We start from the raw sequence: 19,563 nt of genomic DNA on the forward strand, positions 1-19,563 counted from the left end.
ATTTTATCATAAAATTAAATTACAATTGTTTATCGTTATAATTTCTTTTAGGCCGATGGTATACAATAAAAGAAATTTTTGACAGCAAATTGCATTAAGACATTAAAATAACATGTATGAAATATTATGAGATACAACAATATGTATGATATTAAATTTAAATAAACAATAGAATTAGTAGGTCGCGGCAATAAACGTTGGTAAAGCTATGGACAGAGCTATGGTTCTCCTATACGTTGGTTAAGCTGGCGCCACCTACTGAAAACAAAAATGGTGGCCAACAATATGCCCTATCCCTGCCCTGGTTTTATGGCACGCCAAATGTCTGCGTTCTCTAGGCTTCTTTCTACTATGTATTTCCCTCCGTCTGATACACCCAATTTCGATGTGAACAAAGGGAATCATTTCCTCGCGGTCGACCCTATCTTACGTGCTAAATAAGTGAGGCTACTTCTAACCAAACCGAAGGTGATCCAAAACTATCGAATAATTTCGCGAAATTATAACCGCACCAGCTCGATTCATCGTGTCATTCACCTTATATAATGTAATTGGTTACACACAATTCCATACGGCGGTTACATGCCTTTAACATGTATTGCCCGTTACAGGAAACACAAAATAAACAATCTAGCATTGTGGCAATGCAGTAAGCAGCAAAATCCTATATGCTTTACTAATACAAAACGCAAGATAGATGTTTTTATTTTGCTACATGCTGCGTACGAATTACGTAAAAAAAAATTTCCTGTTGTCTATGTAACATGTATCACCAAAATCATTTAATATGTTTTATGAAATGTCAAATAACCACAGGGTCATATTAGGTTCGTACTATTACAGATAAAATATTTGTTTCCTTGACAACGGGCTCACTAATACTAATATTTTAAATAAATTTTATTAAGTGATTCATTAAATGAAGCTTGCAACTTTGAATAGTTCTTTTTGCTATTAGATCTACTGAATATAATATGTTATAAAAGATACGATAGAGATTGATTCTTTTATACTAATAAGAGACAACAATATCTATTACTGACGATATGCTTTCATTATTGTAGGTTGTTGAATTTTATACAAACTGGTAATGACAGATAGAGCAAACACAATGAGGTTGGAAGCGGAAATGGCTGCTCCTTTGCATCTGCAAAGATTGGAGCGTAGTCTTAATGTACAGCCCTTTTTAAGGCAAATTAATGAATTGTTTCAAGATCCTACTAGGTAGCTTCTTTTTTATATTTTATGAAGTAAGAATTATAAGGAATCTTATAAAAAATTGTTACTTTGTTGATATTTACAGTGAGGATGACAAATCTGTATCATCAGAATCTTCTGAAGGATCAGATAATTATCTCGATAATGTTCTGATTCGAAAAGAAGGTTTGTAGATTTTTTTAGTATTTTATAAATTGCCATTCTACACTTTGTACAATAATTTCATAACTATTAATTTTACAGAGGAACGAATTAATAAACTGAGGCTATATAACATGTCAAGTGTGGGAGAAGAACGTCGTTGGTTGCAGGATATTCTGTTAAGTGACTCATCGGATAGCTCAGCTTCGGGATCTGATACAGATAGCCCCATTACGGAAGAAGATTTTCAAGAAATGTTAAAGTTTCACATACTTAGAAAAAAATATCAAGCACGTTTTTACCAGAAACCAGAGGTAAAATTAAAGTTTAAATTAAGATCAGTAAAATATACATATAGAATTGTTAATAATATGAGATTTTTGTTTTCAGAATATCCAATATCAATATTATAGTGCTGGATTATTATCCAATTATGATAGGTTCTTAGAACATCAAAAGTTAATAGTTGGAAATAAAAAGAAAAAAGAGAAGAAACCAGAAAAGAAAGTTATGAAAATAAAAAAGGAAAAATTACCGCGCCATAGATCTTTGGAAGATTATCCTGTACGTAGAATAAAAATTGATACAATGTATTTCAGAAATAAAATGCTGTTATAAATATTTTAGGAAGGCGATTATCCAGATGATGAATGGGATCGTACAATTCCTAGAGAAGAAGAATTAGATGAAGCTGAATTGGAAGCAATAATGCGCCATCAACCACGCCAGCGCGGCAGAAAAAAGCATAACAATAAAAGTCCAGAAGTGATGGCTATGAGAAGAAGAAAGATTTGGGTAATGATGTCCAAAAAAGAACTGGGAAAAGTACAAAGAGCAAAAACCAATAATCATAAGGAAATATTAATTAGTTGTAAAAAAGTAGCACAGCATTGTATGAAATATTGGAGGCAAAAAGCTATGCAAGTGTGTATTACTATATTAATTGTTATTTGTTTTTATGCAAAGTCATTTTTTTAAACAATTTATTATTTTACATTTTACAGTCTCAAAAGAATATGAAAGAAACTATATGGAGAGCTAAACGCCTCACAAGAGAAATGCAATCTTACTGGAAACGTTATGACCGAGTCGAACGTGAAACAAGAAGAAGATTAGAGAAGGAAGCTGAAGAACAGCGAAAAATGGACGTAGAGCTTATTGAGGTGATTAACACTGGTTATATTTATATAATATGTTTTACTTATAATGCAAAACGCAAATACACTTTATTTATCTTATTTCACAATTTAGGCGAAACGACAACAAAGGAAATTAAATTTTCTTATTACACAAACTGAACTTTATGCACATTTTATGTCTCGAAAATTGGGGAAAGCTTCTCCTGAAGAGCAACTGCGGATTTTAAATCAATTAGACGAAGAAAAAAATCCAAGACTTGTTGGAATTGATGATTACGATAGGTAAATTTGTTATTTTTTTTATACATACTGATAAACAAATATATGTTATATATTGGCATGATTTGATGTATGTACAAACAGCGAAGCTATGAAACAAAAAGCAAAAAAGAATGCTACAGAGGCATTTGATAATGAAAAAGCTCGGGCAAAACAGTTCGATACGGCGACCGCATCTCAGGAATTACGGCTTAGCGATACACCCGAAAATTTAGAACATCCACAACCTTCGATTTTTAAAGGAAACCTTAAAGGTTATCAACTGAAAGGAATGAATTGGTTAGCTAATTTGTATGATCAGGTTGGTGCACGTATTAAATTCTTGTAATATATAATGCAATATCTGAAATGTATTTATGTAAATATTCTTGACATGTTCTTTAGGGTATTAGTGGAATTTTGGCAGATGAAATGGGTTTAGGGAAAACTGTACAATCCATAGCATTTTTGTGTCATGTCGCTGAAAAATATTGTAAGTTACTTAATAAATACTCGAATCTGTGTACTTCAAAAACATCTAAAACTGTTTATTATAATATAATGGACTTATTTTTTGGTAGCTGTATGGGGACCATTTTTGATCATATCACCGGCTTCGACGTTACATAATTGGCAGCAAGAAATGGCACGATTTGTCCCAATGTTTAAAGTAGTTCCTTATTGGGGCAATCCACAAGAGCGTAAGATACTAAGACAGTTTTGGGATACTAAAGATCTACATACGAAAGAAGCTTCATTTCATGTAGTGATAACGAGTTATCAATTAGTTATTACTGATTACAAGTACTTTAATAGAATAAAATGGCAATATATGATCCTAGATGAAGCACAAGCTATAAAAAGTACCAGCAGGTTGGTGTTTACTCAGATGTTTATCTATATTTTATAGGGATGATATTATAATATCCATTTTACAGTATGAGATGGAAATTATTACTTGGATTCAGCTGTCGCAATAGATTGTTACTTAGTGGCACACCTATTCAAAACAGTATGGCAGAATTATGGGCTTTGTTACATTTTATAATGCCTACCTTATTTGATTCTCACGATGAATTTAACGAATGGTTTTCTAAAGATATCGAGAGTCACGCGGAAAATAAAACAGGGATTGACGAGAGTAATATATTTTTGTTGTATATTTCTTATTTAATGATATAGTAAAATAATATTTCACAAATCTAATACTTTTTCCTTATATTTAGAGCACTTATCAAGATTACATATGATTTTAAAGCCTTTTATGTTGCGACGAATAAAAAAAGATGTAGAAAATGAATTATCTGATAAAATTGAAGTGATGGTATATTGTCCTCTTACTACTCGTCAAAAATTACTTTATTCGGGTAAGAATGTAATGTTTTTATATATTAGGAGTTTACGTTTTTTATAGTATTAAAAAATCATAATGTGTTTTTTGGACAGCATTGAAAAAGAAGATTAGGATAGAAGATCTCTTACACTATACAGTGGGTGGTGGTGACACTGCATCCAATGATAAAAATTTCACGTCAAATCTTATGAATCTAGTCATGCAATTCCGAAAGGTAATAATCGATATATTTAAAATTTAACATATTCTTGATGTTATCCACACGCTATATTAATATCTATTTTATTAATTTTAGGTTTGCAATCATCCAGAACTCTTTGAGCGTAGAGATGCAAAATCTCCATTTTTCATGCACACTGAATGTTATGAAATGCCTGCATTATTATATACGGAAGGATTGAGGCATCTCTCATTGCCATCTAAAGATTACTTGTTGTATAATAAGCTATCTATATTTGCTACTGAATATATACATCGGACTCTTCATGATGACAATGGAAGCTTTTCTCAAAATTCTTTTTCTTTTAGTAGATTTATAAATTTGTCCCCAACGGAAATGAATAAAGTGTTTATTGTTGGTATTATATTCAGGTACATAACTCTTTATGTTAAATACGGAGTAATTAAAAAAAAGTATTCATCACGTCTAAGGTAGATCATACTCTCCAAATGATGAAAAAGAGTCCGAACAAATTTGGCTCAAAAAATTAATATTTTTAAAGTTGCAAGCAATTTTTTGTTTTGGTTAAAGCGAATGATTTTCTTATAGCGTACTCTTCAATAATCAATAACATAGATCAAATACGTCGGAAAATACAAAATGTTAGTGAAATAGCTAGAACATGTCTAGGATTTTTTGAAAGAGTACACAATTCTCTGGTAGGAAAATGTCAAGCGTTTGTGGAAAGAGAAGAGGAATATATTAAAAAACATTCTGTAACAAGGAAAAGAAGAAATAATAACGACAACCCTTTGTTTCCACATGATATGGCAGCTCTTGAAATGAAAATGTCGCTTTAACCGAAATAAAAAAATTGTTTATAATTTTGAAAATATTAATTTTTTGACCCATATTTATTAGGACACATTTCCATCATTTGGTCGCTATTATCTACCCTAGAAGTAATGAATCTTTTCTTTTATCACCTTGTATATAGTATACTACATTTTACAATATTTACTTTATCATTTACGCTTAGATTGTGTCTCGCAACTATAATGGAGAGGAGAATAAAAATGATGCATTACTGGGAGGATTGGAATGCTGACGAGAGAACAGAGATACCTATGAACCAGATATTCCTTTTATCTAGAAAAATCGACTCATCAACGAATACATTGCAGGATTTAATATTCACAAGAAAGATAATTGAAGGAGAACCTGTATATACGCATACAACTCATGTTATTCATTCAATGCCCGAGACTGTCGCTCATCGAATTTTACGTAGCAGTAAAAAAGTTGCTAATCAATTATTGAAGGTACAGAATTAATATTATTCCTTTCTTCTTATATTTACTTGATGGGTTAATCCAATTAAGGTATATATAATGCAGAGAATACTCCCTTCTACCAAAGCTGAACAAGAAGACTCAAAGGTGACTTTGTTACCGGAGCATCCCCATTTTCCTAGGCCACCAATAATGCGACATTGTCAACAGACCACCATTCCACCATTTATTTGCGATACTTTTCCTAAGGTTTTTAAATTGATACAATAAATCAATTCAAAATAAAAACAATGGGAGATCTAATATAATTAATGAATATTAATTTCAGGTACAAGCTAGTCCTCGAAAATTATACGTTAGTAATAGTTCCGCAGCGTGCGCATGGAGAAGGTACGAAGAATGCGGTGGGAAGTTTGGTCAACGACTTCTTTGGCTTGGTTGTGAACGAGCTTTTTCTATTACAACGTCACAAGAGAACTCGAATTTTCGTTTAACGCAGATGACGTCAACATTTTCTGTAGAACCGCATGGTGGAATTTCTGCATGTACTCCTATAAATGGATGGTCAAATATTATAGTACCGGGTAAGAATTTTTTTTGGTTTGTAGTAGATGATTTTTCATATGCATTTTAATGCAACATTCTTTTTATTTTTAATATTGTTATAGATAAGCAAACTTTAGTAACAGATGCTGGAAAACTTTCCGTTTTGGATAGTCTTCTACGTCGTCTTAAAGAACAAGGTCATCGAGTCCTTATTTACTCTCAAATGACAAAAATGATCGATTTGTTAGAGGTATTTTTACTTAATCTGTATCTTCGAAGAAATAGTCATTATAAGATTTTATATCACGTCCTCATTGTAGGAGTACATGTATCATAGGAAACATACTTTTATGAGATTAGACGGTTCTTCTAAAATCTCAGATCGACGAGATATGGTTGCAGACTTTCAAAAAAGGTAACTGTTATATTTCTTTCTTAATTTTTGGATAACATAGAATTTTAGATTATTTTATGCAAATTCGTAAATATTTCGTATGTAATTTTATGCCGGTTAAAAGTTGTAATATCTATTGATCGAAACGAGCTTCGTCTATTAATTTAATGAGAATATATCATTAATAAACCGAATGAATTTTTTCTTAGTGCTGCTTAAAATATATATCAACTACGCATCATGTTGCATGTATAAGGCGCTGCCTCTTAGCATGTCATTCCTTTGTTCACTCGCGCATAACTAACATGCGAATTAATTGGCGAATCGGTCCTGTCTCGTAGACAGCTGCAGCTTTGGCTGTCCGCCATGAATACCATTTTAGCCATGTCATTATCTGTTAACATATTCTATTTCAAACCTGAGTTGAATTTCAAAAAAGCAAAGAAGAAAAATGTAATATCCTTTCACCTATGTTTTCAATTATCAAAATTACAATCGGATCATGGAAATCTTGAAAGCGATAAAATATATTCAGCTTATATATTTCATACTGGAAATCCTCTAAGTGCACCACCAGCGTACCGAATTAATTTACATGCAAAACGTATCGTACTCGACTGTTCGATCTACATGGACTGTTTCGTGTTTCAGGGCGGACATATTCGTCTTTCTGCTGAGTACTCGAGCCGGAGGCCTGGGAATAAACCTCACTGCAGCAGATACGGTTAGTAATCTTATACTATGCTTTATCGGTTCGTACCTTGTACGTATTCATCTTACGATTTCACAAAGTCGGGCGTTCGCCTTTTGTTTTTTCTTTCAACGTCTAGGACAAATAGCACGAAACTTAGGGAATGATTGTAATTGATCGAAAACGAAGGAGCATAGCGTGAGAAATGGCGATTTTATTTTTTTATCGAGATAACGTTTAATCACGATATGCATTGGCTTTCACTATTCAACTTTGCCCTCATCGATTTAACAAGGCTGATATCCTAATGTCGTTTTGTGTGATACATAAAAACACTTTAAAAAAGTACAAATACACATGATAGATAAAGATTTATAGAAAATTCTCAGATCATATGTAAAAATATATCATTACGATTTGCTGGTAGAATAATTGAGTAAATTGGTCTTTTCTTGCAAGAACGTATTTATCGATGAGGCAGTCTATTGTGATTTTAATTACAGCGTAATTTTACTCGCATAAGTTTCTTCTCTGTTCAAAGAAACTGTGACGGTAGATCGTATATCTTGATTACAAATAAAGTGATACCACAGATTAATGGTAGAATCGATAAGAATCTTTAGTCAGGGTCGTTCTCCTGCATTGCCGAAACTACATTCTGTTACGTACGAAAGTGCACGAACATAGACTGCAGGCATTCATTTAGCAAAGCCTACGATTTGCATATGCCCCCGTTCGAATATCAAGTGGAAAGAGAAGTGTCCCTGTTTAGAGCGTCGCGTATGATATATAAATATGATCTGAATTTCAATCATTAATTTTTGTATTAAAAGATGGTATTTTTTACCACGAAAGCAGTTGTACACATTTTTTCATGAATGATGATTTAACTGCAATAGAAATAAATCTTATTTCACAGGTAATCTTTTACGATAGCGACTGGAATCCTACGGTGGATCAGCAAGCTATGGATCGAGCCCATAGACTGGGTCAAACGAAACAGGTTACAGTATATCGATTAATTTGCAAGGGAACTATCGAGGAAAGGATACTACAACGTGCTCGAGAAAAGAGTGAGGTACACTTGATTCAAAATTGAAAATTTACATCAGAATCATCCTCGGAAGATTACATTTTTTAATAGTAAAAGAAATGTAATTTTAAAATTTTTGCAGATACAACGTATGGTAATTAGTGGAGGAAATTTCAAACCAGACACACTGAAGCCCAAGGAAGTCGTTTCTCTTTTGTTAGACGACGAGGAAATCGAAGCGAAATGTGAATATCTTTATTTAATTTTTATTCAAGCGTTAATTGATTTATTAGCGATTTTTCACAATTTAATTTATTACATTGTTACAACATGTTTACAATTATTGAAGTGTAAATGGATAAAATGAATAGACAAGGATATTATAAAACAAGTAACTCTATAATCTTGCTGAATGAAAGTTTGAATACAAATAAAGAATACTATACTGCATTTTTGCTTGCTGAAGCGCGATTTTAGTTGTATTCTCGTGCCGGGACGCAAGCTGGCACACAATAAGATAGAGAGAAAGGAAAAGAGAGAAGATAGGGGAAGGAAAGAGCGTAGATGCAATTACATTATGCTCGTTAGGTTATGCTAATGCTCTAATAACGAATAATAATAAGAAAAGAAGTAACGAACGTCCCCGTATATAAGCCTGTCCGTATATTTCAGACAGCCAACGGAGCGAGGAGAGAAAGCAGTATGCGGAGGATACCCGACTTGAGTCGAACTTATACCACAAGGAGAGAGACCGGAAGAGGAAGTTAACCGCGCTTCCGGTCAAGGTAAGCCTGGCGCCCTTAGTGCCGCTATTTTCTTTTTCATCCTCAATTTTTCTCATTATTAATGGAATGTTTCTTATTTTTCTTTAATTTCTATCTTTTTTATTTTTACTTTTTTCTGATCTTTTATCAGAGTGATGTAAAGAAGCCTTGTCTGTCTGATGCTAACGGTGACAAGATTGGCGACATTGTTCAAGCTAATTCCAATGAAAGCACTCTAGTCAGTGGTGGTGTTCCATCATATCAGATTAATAATCATCAACAGATCCTCGATAACGCAGACGACTATAGCGTACCAACCAGTCCTGTTAAATCAGAGGTATGTGTCAGTACTGTTCAAGAATCGACGAAGAATTAAGTCTGTCAAAAATGGTAATATAATAGAATTAATAAATCCAAAATACTTTAATATGTTCAGGACGAGACGAGCAACGATGGCCTGGTTGTCGATGTGGATGGTCCAGTGGGAGTATCTTCTGGCGACAGTCGACAATCTCGAACGGGTCAGTTTGCAGATCCAGGAAAAGTCAGTCGTCTCGATCACCACATGTCTTTCAGCAGCGGAAGTAGCGTTCGGATGAGGCCTACGATTCGTGGTACTAGCAAGAGGGGAAGACCTCGTGGTTCTCGTAGAGGAGGACCCGTTGGAGGAAAGGGTCGAGGTCTCCTTCTGCTTCATCCACCGTCCAAAGGTCTTGGAAGCAGTCCTCAATCACCGGTATCTCTATCTCCGACCAGTAGTGGTACAGCTAACGATCACACTCTACAACATGGCAAGTATTCAGTTTGTTAGATTTGTCGCTTAAAACGTAGGAGTATCCATTACCGTTGATGGTGGATAGCATCATAGGCTAAAACCTATTAAAAAATTAAAGTGCATTAGTAGTTGTATAATAATTCGTGCCAAGGATTTTTCACAGGAACGTACAGAGATATAGGTTAGATCACTTAATCCAGTTGAATGAGTAGATTCATCGCCGATACGCGTAATTGTATAATGTCTCCTAATGAATATTTAAGCATGCACTTTGCACGTAACGCAACGAGTTCATTAATATAAAATATGCATTACTCGTAATCCGTTACCACGAATAATGAAGATTATCAACGAGATTAACAGTTATCTAATATCCCTATTTGTACACTGCAGAATGCGTAATACGTTCGGGAAGAGAATTTTCTATGAACACAGTTAGATTTCAAGCGGCCCAACAACATTCACCTTTGAAACTCGAGCTTAAATCGCTGAGAAACGCATGCTGACTCTGGTAGAGTATTGGACGATACGGCTAAGAGGATTAAGCAAGAACTTTCGGGGGCCGACTCGAAATGTCCCCCAAATGACTTTTCATGACGCACCCTCAAATCGATACACCGTTAATCCCGACTGACTCTTTCATAGATCCAGAGCCCCCCTTTGCATCTACTGCACCACTTGGTTCAGTTCTCATGGGATTTTGGTCTCGGTGCGAAAAGAAAACACCCCTGATCACCGCGAATATCCCTTGACTGACGTGAAATCCACCGAAATTCCCTCGCGGTTACATATGCGCGCAAGTGTTGCGACGAACAGTTGGCGCTCTTCCTAAGGGTACGCGATTTACCCTTGGAGATATCCACCCTCTTTGTGACTCACTCTTTCGCCCGCAGTTTTCATACGCTCGAGTACTATGTAGCGTCTTCTGGGACGGGGATATCTTGGTTTTTTTATTGGTTGGTCAGTGGTCATGTTTTGTTTTGCAAGAATGAAGCGTGGTTTGAATTGACGAGGATGACGGATTTAGATGGACTTGGGGCTCTTTATTCTGCTTTTGTTTTCTCTTTTTCGTTATTAGGTTACATGTGTATATACGTGATGATTATTGACGGGTGAACGTGCTCGAGAAGATTGAAATTTTTAGACATATAATAACGTTAAATCTAACATTCAGATATATTCTTTTTTGTAAGTAGTCCTTGCAAATTTTTTACCGAAGATAACTGAATGATACATTTACATATTTTCAGTTTTCACGAATCAAATTGATACAAGCGATTTTCTATAATTATTTTTATTAATTATTTATTCGAAACTACTTTAAGTTATTCCAAGCTACGGAACGGTTCGTGTCAAGCTACTTCAAATTGTATCTGAAACGTTATTTTGATCGTCGACCATTTGCAAGATTAATTCGGTACCGCGATCCTATCGTTGCATAACGCATTGTGTCGTGCGAGATGCAAGTTTCGAACGACAAAGAAGGAGAGGAAAGAAAGTTGCACGAGTAAGCAAGATAGAGAGAGATGGAAGCGAAGGAGAAAAAGAGGAGCGAGAAGAGGGCCCGACGAAAGCGAGCCGCACTTAGGTGGCCCTCACGCAACGACACGTGGACCGAAGTTTACGCGGGCAACGTACACGCCACCTTCATGCACGCGCGCTCGCTCGTACGCTATTTCGTGCTATATATACGGAAAGGAAAGGGGTCGTTCCCTCTCTCACTTGTCGTCGACTGGAAGGCGAGCGGACAATAGCAGGTGCGGAGCGAACGCGACAGCTGCGATCGATGATGTTCTTCTTAGGTTTTTGGAACTCGCTCGCACCCCTCTCCATCTTTTCTACCTTCCCCTTTCGACTATCACTTCGTTACTCTGCCCCCTTTCTTTTGCCTCGTTTCTTTCTCTCCTCTATTCATTTTCCTTGTGTTTCTTTCGCTTTACAGCTTCCGTGGATTATTTCCATCAATGATTCTCTTTTAGTATTAAGTAGCTGTATAAGTTCTGCCAGCTAAAGTATATCTTCTACAAATTCAATTTACACTGTCCATCTACGTATATAGATATCGCGTTATTATATCTTTTATAAAAATCTTTGGATTTGTCACTAAGGAAAAGATTTATTCCTATTATTTTGTGTAATGTCGCTTTTATCCCGCGTGCGACGAAACAATGCCTCATTAGTCTGATATATGATTCTGTCTCGTTAGTATTGATCATTTCTGTCAATATTATTCAATTAACTTTATTTGCTAATTATAGGTTTTCACGCACTGGTTATTTGACCTTAGCTTACAATTAGTAATTTGAAACGCACAACTAGAGACGACACTGCATTTTCTGATTTGTTTGAACTCTGATGAAGATACACTATCTTCTGTCCTTTTGTACCGTGAGACGATAAAGGATTCCGTTTCAGATATATTTTGCGAATAACAGCAAGACATATCGATCGATGCATCCATGAAAGTAAGCGATATAACGCGCTCTCTTCTCCGCGAGACGTTCTCTTTTCTCATCTGCGTTTCTAAAATTCTGCTCGCACGATACTTCTCGAAGAAACCTATTTTCTTTAACATATCTACAAATGTAACGGAATCAAACGGTTTCCATTGAATCTCGTTCACTCTTCGTTTCCCAGAGTCGATCAAATTTCGTTAGTTAAATTACAAATATCCAAGCATCGGCGTGTTCGTCGTTCGAGTAATCGTTTGCATAATTTTTCGCCACGAGTAGGTAGCCCTAGCTTGCACCGACAATAGGGGTCTAAGAGGGTTGGATTTTGTGGATTCGTGCCGTACCTCACCGTACCGTACCGTACCGTGTCATCTTGTTCGTCCGCATTGCTTTCATCATATTTCCGTGTCATGTAACGGAAAGTAATTTCAACCAGTTCGAGTGGTTGAGACAACCTCTGTAGCTACGAGCTTCCTACTTCCGCGATGATTCAGCTACCTACCGTTCAATCCAATTGTTCTTTCTCCCTGAAACGTGATCAGACGTAGAATGTAATTGCTCTTGAGCCTCTCGGTACCGAGTTTTTATCAAACTTTTCGAAAAATTGATTTTTGTCAATCATCGATGAAAGGCAATCCCGCTAAAAATACTTGCGTTTAACATTTAGCCAGTTAATCATTTATTTTTGTTCCTCGTACGAGAAGAATTTGGAAAGTCAACGTTCAAATACTTGTACACGCTAGTGTATCGTACTTCAAAGGATCATTTCGAAATGTTCCGATAATCCAGTCCTTTTAGAATCACCGAAAACTCCTCTCTCTCTCTTCCTCTCTTTCTCTCTCTCTCTCGGGGACATCAAAACACCTTCCCTTAGCTGAGAGGCCATTCGTCGGCATTACGATAACGAGAATCTGACGATTCATTATCCTCATTGGGCAGGAACGACGGTCGTTTAGCCGGAGGATAGCGGCAAAACTATTTCACTGTCTTCTGCTTTAGAATGCAATAATTTTCTCCGGTTCCAGGGTGCTCGAGGCGAGAGAGCATCTCGAGACACCGCGAAAGAAGCCGCGCCATGGCAAAGGACGAAAAGGGGCAGGGTATGAGAGTTTGGCTGTGTGCTGTACGGCTGAGATACGGCAGGATAATGCGGGAAGATAGGACGGGGCAAGGATATTGCCAGCCGGACGGTCGACATTCCGCGGATCCTCGCGTTCCATTCGTCCTTCCAGCTACCTCGAAACTTCTCGAGAACCCTCCTCTTCGTACGCGTACACCAAACTCTATCTCCCGCCACGGATCTAACCCACGCGTGCTTCTCGCGGGAATCGCGGGAATCGCAGGACCCTCGATATGCGAAAATATTTTAACCGACCCCTCGGTGTTCCTTCTTCCCTTCAGATTTCGCTGTAGGTTGAATATTAAACCAATTAGGCATCGGCTCTTCCTTCATTTTCCTCTCTTTCTTCGTTTCTCCCTTTAGGTTTACGTTGAACGATCATGTTATGGCAGACTGTGAATCTCGAGTTAGGATTTGCTAAAAGTTTTCAACATTTTTCCTTCACTTGGTCAAATTTTATTTCATTTTTTATTCGTTAATCTTATTCTGGATATTAAAATAGTTAGTTTTTAATTTTAGCAACACGTTGATATACTAATTCTTTCGCGTTAAACATTCCTGTGTATACTACTTTTCCTGAACCAAAATTACTATTTATTGCTGTTAATAATCGATAAACGAATTTTCTCCCAACGCTCAGTCTTGAAAGCGTTAAATATTCCTTACAGATGAAACAAATGTTCTTCAATTACAACATAGCGAAAGAATGTTCGATTTAGTAAAAGGTTAAAACTCACCTTGACATTTTCAAACGATACCATGTGCATAACTCTTTTTATTCACTACTGACGGCGGCAAACACACAACTTAACGATACCGTAAACGGCGGTTTCTCTTCAATCACGGCGAACATCTTGTACATTTGTACGAAAACGTTCAACGCCCTTACTTTTCTTTTACCATTTCCCCCTTACTACTTCCTTTAGAAGTGGTTCAACGCTCTGCAAACTGCGATCGCGTCAGCAGCACCAAGTACACCTTCAGGACGCTCTTTGTTATCCGAAGGAACTGGCGTACGCGTTCGAGGATCCGCATGCAGAAGCGCTGCTTGGAAATCTCGTTAAAATCGAGCGCACGGAAAACTAGAAAAGCGCGCCTGCTATAATGAGAAAACGAGTCCCTCGTGCTTTTCCTACCTTCTTCGGCCTTTTGTTGCCAAGTGGCCACTTCAACTTCCTCTCTTTCGCCGAGGTGGCTGAAGAGCGTCTCCTGAAAGGATCGAAAACGTGCCAAGGAATGTCGACGACTCGAACGAGCGCGAAGCCTGTGTGCGAATGGGAAAAAGGGAAAAAGAATATTCGAAAGGAAAGGAAGGAAGGAAGGAAGGGAAAAAGGAAAGAGAGAGAGAGAGAGAGAAGGAAGAAAGGAAAGGAAGGATGGAAAGAAAGAAAAGAAGGGAGAGAAATGCTAGCTGGAAAGAGAAAGAAAACGTCCTCTTGTACATCCTTGCTCGGCTACTGACCTCCGACCCTGTCACTCACCCTCCTCCTCCGCTGGCCAGAATTTTTCTCTCTCGCTATCTCATTAAATTCTTCTACCCTCTCCTGGCCCCGCGTGCTCGTCCTCGTGGCCGGCTCCTGCGCTTACCATCAGTCGAATAGATACCGTGGCACGATCCTCGAGTTTGTCTTCGTACCGTGCCGCGGTGTACCGGTGAATAACCGATTAACTGGTCAGACCACTCCACGTTAAATGGAGGGCCCCGTTCGTACCCTGCATCTGCCATTATAATCGTGAAAAGTTGCAGGAGCCCGCGTGGTCTTCGCGTCCTCTTTCCCGCGAAATTCGTACCTCTAAGGCATCTCGCTTGTTATCTTGCGACCTATCGTCTCCATCGCGCGTCGAGCACGCCGATTTTCTCCGGTGATCTTCGCGCCAACAAACTTCCAATCGATTCTCTACGGCGCATTGAGAACGTTCCTTGCGTACGATAACCTTTTATCGATTCGATGTGTGGTCTCCGATGATTGTAGTTCTGGAAACGCGGGGCTCTCGCGTATTTAAGAAATTCGACCTCCGCAATTTCCTTCAACTTCTTCCGAATCTTTCCCCTTTTATCTATATTGAGTTATGGACTTTGTTTGATTTATTTGTATTTTGTGAGGCGGTATAGAAATGTTATTTGCAACAGCTTTGGCGGATATACATCATAGTATGGATGAATATCGTTTGTATTTGTTTGTACTTAACGACGAGCTACTTAATTCACAAAAGCTAATGGAACAAAATAAAATAGACGGCGTCGTCGATTAAGTAGTGTGCAAGAATTGAACATCTTTGAATAGTTTTACAGTTACCAGACGCAGTGTATGTAAACGAATAACGTAAAAGGTAACATTTTTGTGGTGGTATGGTCCGTGATGATTGTCGCTGGTCCTCGTCCGGAGTAATTGTTGCTAAGGGCTGTAGATGTCGCTGTTAGGGTACTGCTGATTTTTCCTCCGTTTTTTGGTACGTGGAAGAAAAATCGGACTCCGGTCGCCGGGATTCGAACCCGGGTTCCGAACGTTCGTAACTTGTCGAGTGCCGCCACATTTTAAAGATGATCATTCGATGTTATAGGGGTACAAGGAACTTCCGGTTCAACAGAAGGTGATGGTCCCAGTTCGGTAGGTCCATTGGGATCACTGGGAACATTGGGCCCTCTTCCAGGCAGAGGTGGAGCACCAACGATTCGACGCGGTCCAGGCCGACCTCGGTTAAGACCAACGGGTCCCGGTCACCAAGGATATCGTACTGCCGGTCATCATCACGGTCGGAAGGTCCAGCGGCCACTTCCGGTTCCTCTTAGATCCCAACAGACGATCGCGAGTGTGAATCAACAGAAATCCTCAGCTCATCGAGCCTCAGGATCTGGCCCATCCGTTTCTTCTTCGTCGATGAATACCGGTGCATCGTTTTCTCCGACGACAACAGAATCTAGACCATTCGGATTCTACACGCAACAACAACAGCAACAACCGCGCGGATCGTCCTAGCTTCCGCAGGGAGAGTTCCTTAGAGTGATCCTCGAAGGAGATTCCTGAACTGTCGGAACTCGACAATCTTCGTGAAGTGTTGCCTAAAAAGCAATTGAATCGCGTTCGTCTGAAATTTTTGCAAGACGAGACCGTTTCTTCGCTAATTTCTAAATAACATTTTAATTAATTTAAATGAAAAGGACGATACTTGGATCCAAAAGAATTTTGAACTTTTACGAAGGAAGCTCGAGGATTCAATCGCTTCTACGCTAATTTTAAAGTAAGCAGTCATCGATCGTTACTTATTTAATCATAGAGACATTGTGTATTCTTTGACGGATCAATTCTGATTTCGTCGAATGGTTAGATGGATTTTTAAAAAATGCTTCTAAAAATGTGTTCAGTGACCAGTAGCGAGAATGCAATCGTAATTCTCTTGTTGCTGTTTTCTTATACACAAAAATATATACATAGCAGATATAAGCTATACCCGTATAGCTTATGCAGTTTCTTTTTGTTAAAGATTCTGGACTTGATTTACAGTGATAGACTTTACTCGCGAGAACTTTACGCTCAAATAGTGCAATGGAGATCTTTTAAAGAAATACATCCAGTGTTTGTTCACAGCGACGTTCTCCGCTCGCGAAATGAAATTAGCCTGCGTTAGTGAAGTTAGATCCAATTAGCTGGCACAGTGAACAACATGGAAGTGATTCCAGTCACCCGGATCTTTCCGTCTTCGACGAAAGGATTTTTATCACGTGATTTCGATAATTCGACGTTTGAGTTCATTATATCGAAGCGATATTTCAGAACCGAAGTCGATTAATTAAGAAATAAAGGAATTTTATCGATCGCAACTTTCCTGTATTTTAAGCGATTTCGAGAAGTGCTGGTATAAAATTCTCGAGCCGTGTGTAAAGTATGTATAAAATTAAGATAACTTGTCCATATTTAAATAAATCATTAAGGAACAATTAACAATCTCGTGCGTATCTTCTTAAGAAAGGGAAAAATGGTCGAATAAAGTAAATAAAAGTTAGTCCTGAAGTTTTTCAATACGCGCGCCATCCTTTAGGCAATTTGTACAAATTAATCGTGCCACTCATTATTAGGTACTTAATGAAGCGAGTACGAGCTTGCTCGATTAGAAGCAAGTGACAAGGAAATTCAACGAAGAACTAAAGTAAAGGGAAAACAGTAGCCGAAAAGAGAAGAAGCAAAAAGAAAAGAAAAGAAGAGTAAGAAAGTACGTTAGGAAATACAAATAGACAAAAGTCGACCGATTTGAGACACGGTTATTACCGGAAGACTTGCCAAGGAAGTTCTTTGCACTTTCTCGAAACGGAAAACGAAGAAACGTGAAAACGAACAAATCGTCGAAGAAGCACCGTGGAATAGCTTTTAAATTTTATTTTATGATTAGTTAATTGTTGTGTTTAGAAACGTTCGTTTTACACGATAAAAATGTGGAAATATAGCCAGGAATTTGAAACGAATAAAAATACGAGGATGTTCGTGCAGCGATCGACGAAAGAAATGTATCATATATCATATATTTTCTTTTTCTTTCGATGATTGATAGAACGATTGTTCGACGAAGTGAAGGTTGAAAAGAAAAAGAAAACATTCTTCGTCGCAGTCCTCGTTCTTTCACTTTTTTCTCTTGTCTCTCTTCTTCTGACTCTCTCTCTCTCTCTCTCTCTCTCTCTATCTCTATCTCCCCTTTATCTCTGTCTGTCTCGCGCTTTCTTTTTCTCCATTCCTCTCAACGTATTAAAACTTGTCAAACGCAGTAGCATTATTCCGTCATTAGGCTCGGTTAGACGATATTTTTTATGCGCATTATGGACCGTCATTGGGTCGATTCGATTTGTAAAAGAATGGTATTTATATTAGCAATAAACGATTCAAATGGCCACTAATTGTCGAGGTTTATTTTATACCGAACCTTTCCCCGTTTTCCCAAGACTTTGGTGCCTTTAAATTATTATTATTATTATTGTCAATACGATATACAATGGACGATAAATAACTAGTTCCTGATAGTTGGGTAAATCTTTCAAAAAATTCGTATTTTATTAAAATTTGTATCGTATTAACCCGGTTATATATTAGTATGAATGAAATTTATTTTATATTTTGAAATAACTGAAAATTGCGAATCAACTGTTTTCTACGCGACTCCACTCGCGAATCGAAGATAAAAGGGAAAAATAGTTTCCAAAGCAATGAAAAAATAAAGACGAAGAAGAAAGGGTCTTTCTCAGGAATGGGATTTCTGTGTTGCTGCGTTTATTTTCCACGGTACATTCCTTGAATCGTGACGTGCGCGTTACGAGTGTCCGGTTACTGGTTTTTGTGGCGATACAGCCAAGCGAACGAGGTAAATGAAGTAAATGGATGAACGGTGAATAATGGATGAACCGATGCTAGTGTCACCGACGTACGGACGAGCGTTATTCGCCTCTTGCTTTTAGCGCACACCCATCTCTACATCAACACCGTGAAATGCCATTTAAATTCAGCTTATCATCGACCGAACCATCGTTAGTAATTCAAAAAGGTAATATTTAAAGTTTTTACGATCTAATATTTTTTTATTTATTATTTTTTTCTTTGATTATTAACAGCAATAAACAGCAATGTTAGTTGAAACAAAGTAACATACGCAGGAACGTGCAGCGTGACAAGATAAAGTATACTGGTGATTAGTATAGAAGCGTAAGAGTGCCCTGAATATATGATTAGCGTTTAATTTTCCAAAAAGCAAACGTTTAAACTCGATCTTAATCGGTTTGTTTCTGTGTAGCTGGAATTTACGAACACCGCTGACCTATCGTTGACAGTAGAAGATGTCGAGAGAAAGTCAGACAGCCGGGTATGTTAAGTGTTCCACGCTGATTCGATGGATCGTGATAAGGAGGAGCAGAAAATGATCTTGGATCGTTACATGGTTACGAATCGAAATTGCAGACACGGCCAGACTGCACAGTACAAATTGCGATACGATTTCTGCTATTCTGCCGCTTTCTACGCTTATTTACGTGCGTCGAGAAAATAGCACGCGATACGGGGAAACCCATAATTCAGTTACCACGGAATTATCAGTTCCGTCCCCTTTCATCGGTCCTCTTAAATCATACTCCTTAATCGAACGTTAATAATAAAGGGAGACGAGCTGGTTTGATAGTGATTTAAAGAGCCAGTTGCAATTATTTTACTGGCTCTTTACACCGTCACGAAGAAACTCGTATACGCTGTC

At 37.5% G+C, this 19,563-nt stretch overlaps 1 protein-coding gene and 2 long non-coding RNA genes across 5 annotated transcripts; 1 reads left to right on the plus strand and 2 right to left on the minus strand.

The window, feature by feature from the left end:
* The first annotated feature begins 271 nt into the window (after positions 1–271).
* LOC126917875 (chromatin-remodeling ATPase INO80) lies at positions 272–18,223 on the plus strand. 3 transcript variants are annotated; one of them, XM_050725247.1, is made up of 28 exons: positions 272–547; positions 612–827; positions 1,065–1,224; positions 1,304–1,383; positions 1,462–1,673; positions 1,750–1,923; positions 1,987–2,283; positions 2,364–2,522; positions 2,611–2,780; positions 2,862–3,078; positions 3,162–3,249; positions 3,338–3,629; positions 3,695–3,897; positions 3,983–4,123; positions 4,203–4,324; positions 4,406–4,701; positions 5,310–5,592; positions 5,668–5,811; positions 5,891–6,146; positions 6,231–6,358; positions 6,429–6,523; positions 7,154–7,226; positions 8,113–8,271; positions 8,369–8,471; positions 8,899–9,011; positions 9,142–9,327; positions 9,427–9,781; positions 15,901–18,223. In XM_050725247.1, the coding sequence occupies exons 3-28, from the start codon at positions 1,091–1,093 to the stop codon at positions 16,314–16,316; spliced, it is 4,896 nt and encodes a 1,631-aa protein (XP_050581204.1). In that variant the 5' UTR covers positions 272–547; positions 612–827; positions 1,065–1,090; the 3' UTR covers positions 16,317–18,223. The 3 variants fall into 3 exon arrangements, with proteins under 3 accessions (XP_050581204.1, XP_050581202.1, XP_050581203.1); XM_050725245.1 differs by having other exon boundaries at positions 272–468; XM_050725246.1 differs by lacking the exon at positions 612–827 and having other exon boundaries at positions 272–468.
* LOC126917883 (uncharacterized) lies at positions 6,029–7,158 on the minus strand. Its single transcript, XR_007711113.1, has 2 exons — positions 6,971–7,158; positions 6,029–6,896 (listed from the first exon to the last, which is right to left on the minus strand). It is a non-coding gene; the product is annotated as an uncharacterized LOC126917883 (long non-coding RNA).
* Positions 8,605–9,547, minus strand: LOC126917881 (uncharacterized). The gene is made up of 2 exons (XR_007711111.1): positions 9,413–9,547; positions 8,605–9,313 (listed from the first exon to the last, which is right to left on the minus strand). It is a non-coding gene; the product is annotated as an uncharacterized LOC126917881 (long non-coding RNA).
* Positions 18,224–19,563: the final 1,340 nt, after the last annotated feature.

The sequence above is a fragment of the Bombus affinis genome, chromosome 6 (genome assembly GCF_024516045.1).
Source record: "Bombus affinis isolate iyBomAffi1 chromosome 6, iyBomAffi1.2, whole genome shotgun sequence".
In the NCBI taxonomy this organism is placed as follows: domain Eukaryota; kingdom Metazoa; phylum Arthropoda; class Insecta; order Hymenoptera; family Apidae; genus Bombus; species Bombus affinis.

Bases quoted from the DNA above. Each gene is read 5' to 3' on its own strand.
- LOC126917875 (XM_050725247.1), top strand. From the start codon at position 1,091: ATGACAGATAGAGCAAACACAATGAGGTTGGAAGCGGAAATGGCTGCT. The intron at 1,674-1,749 runs GTAAAATTAAAG...TTTTGTTTTCAG, and splicing joins GTTTTTACCAGAAACCAGAG to AATATCCAATATCAATATTA. The intron at 4,325-4,405 runs GTAATAATCGAT...TATTAATTTTAG, and splicing joins TAGTCATGCAATTCCGAAAG to GTTTGCAATCATCCAGAACT.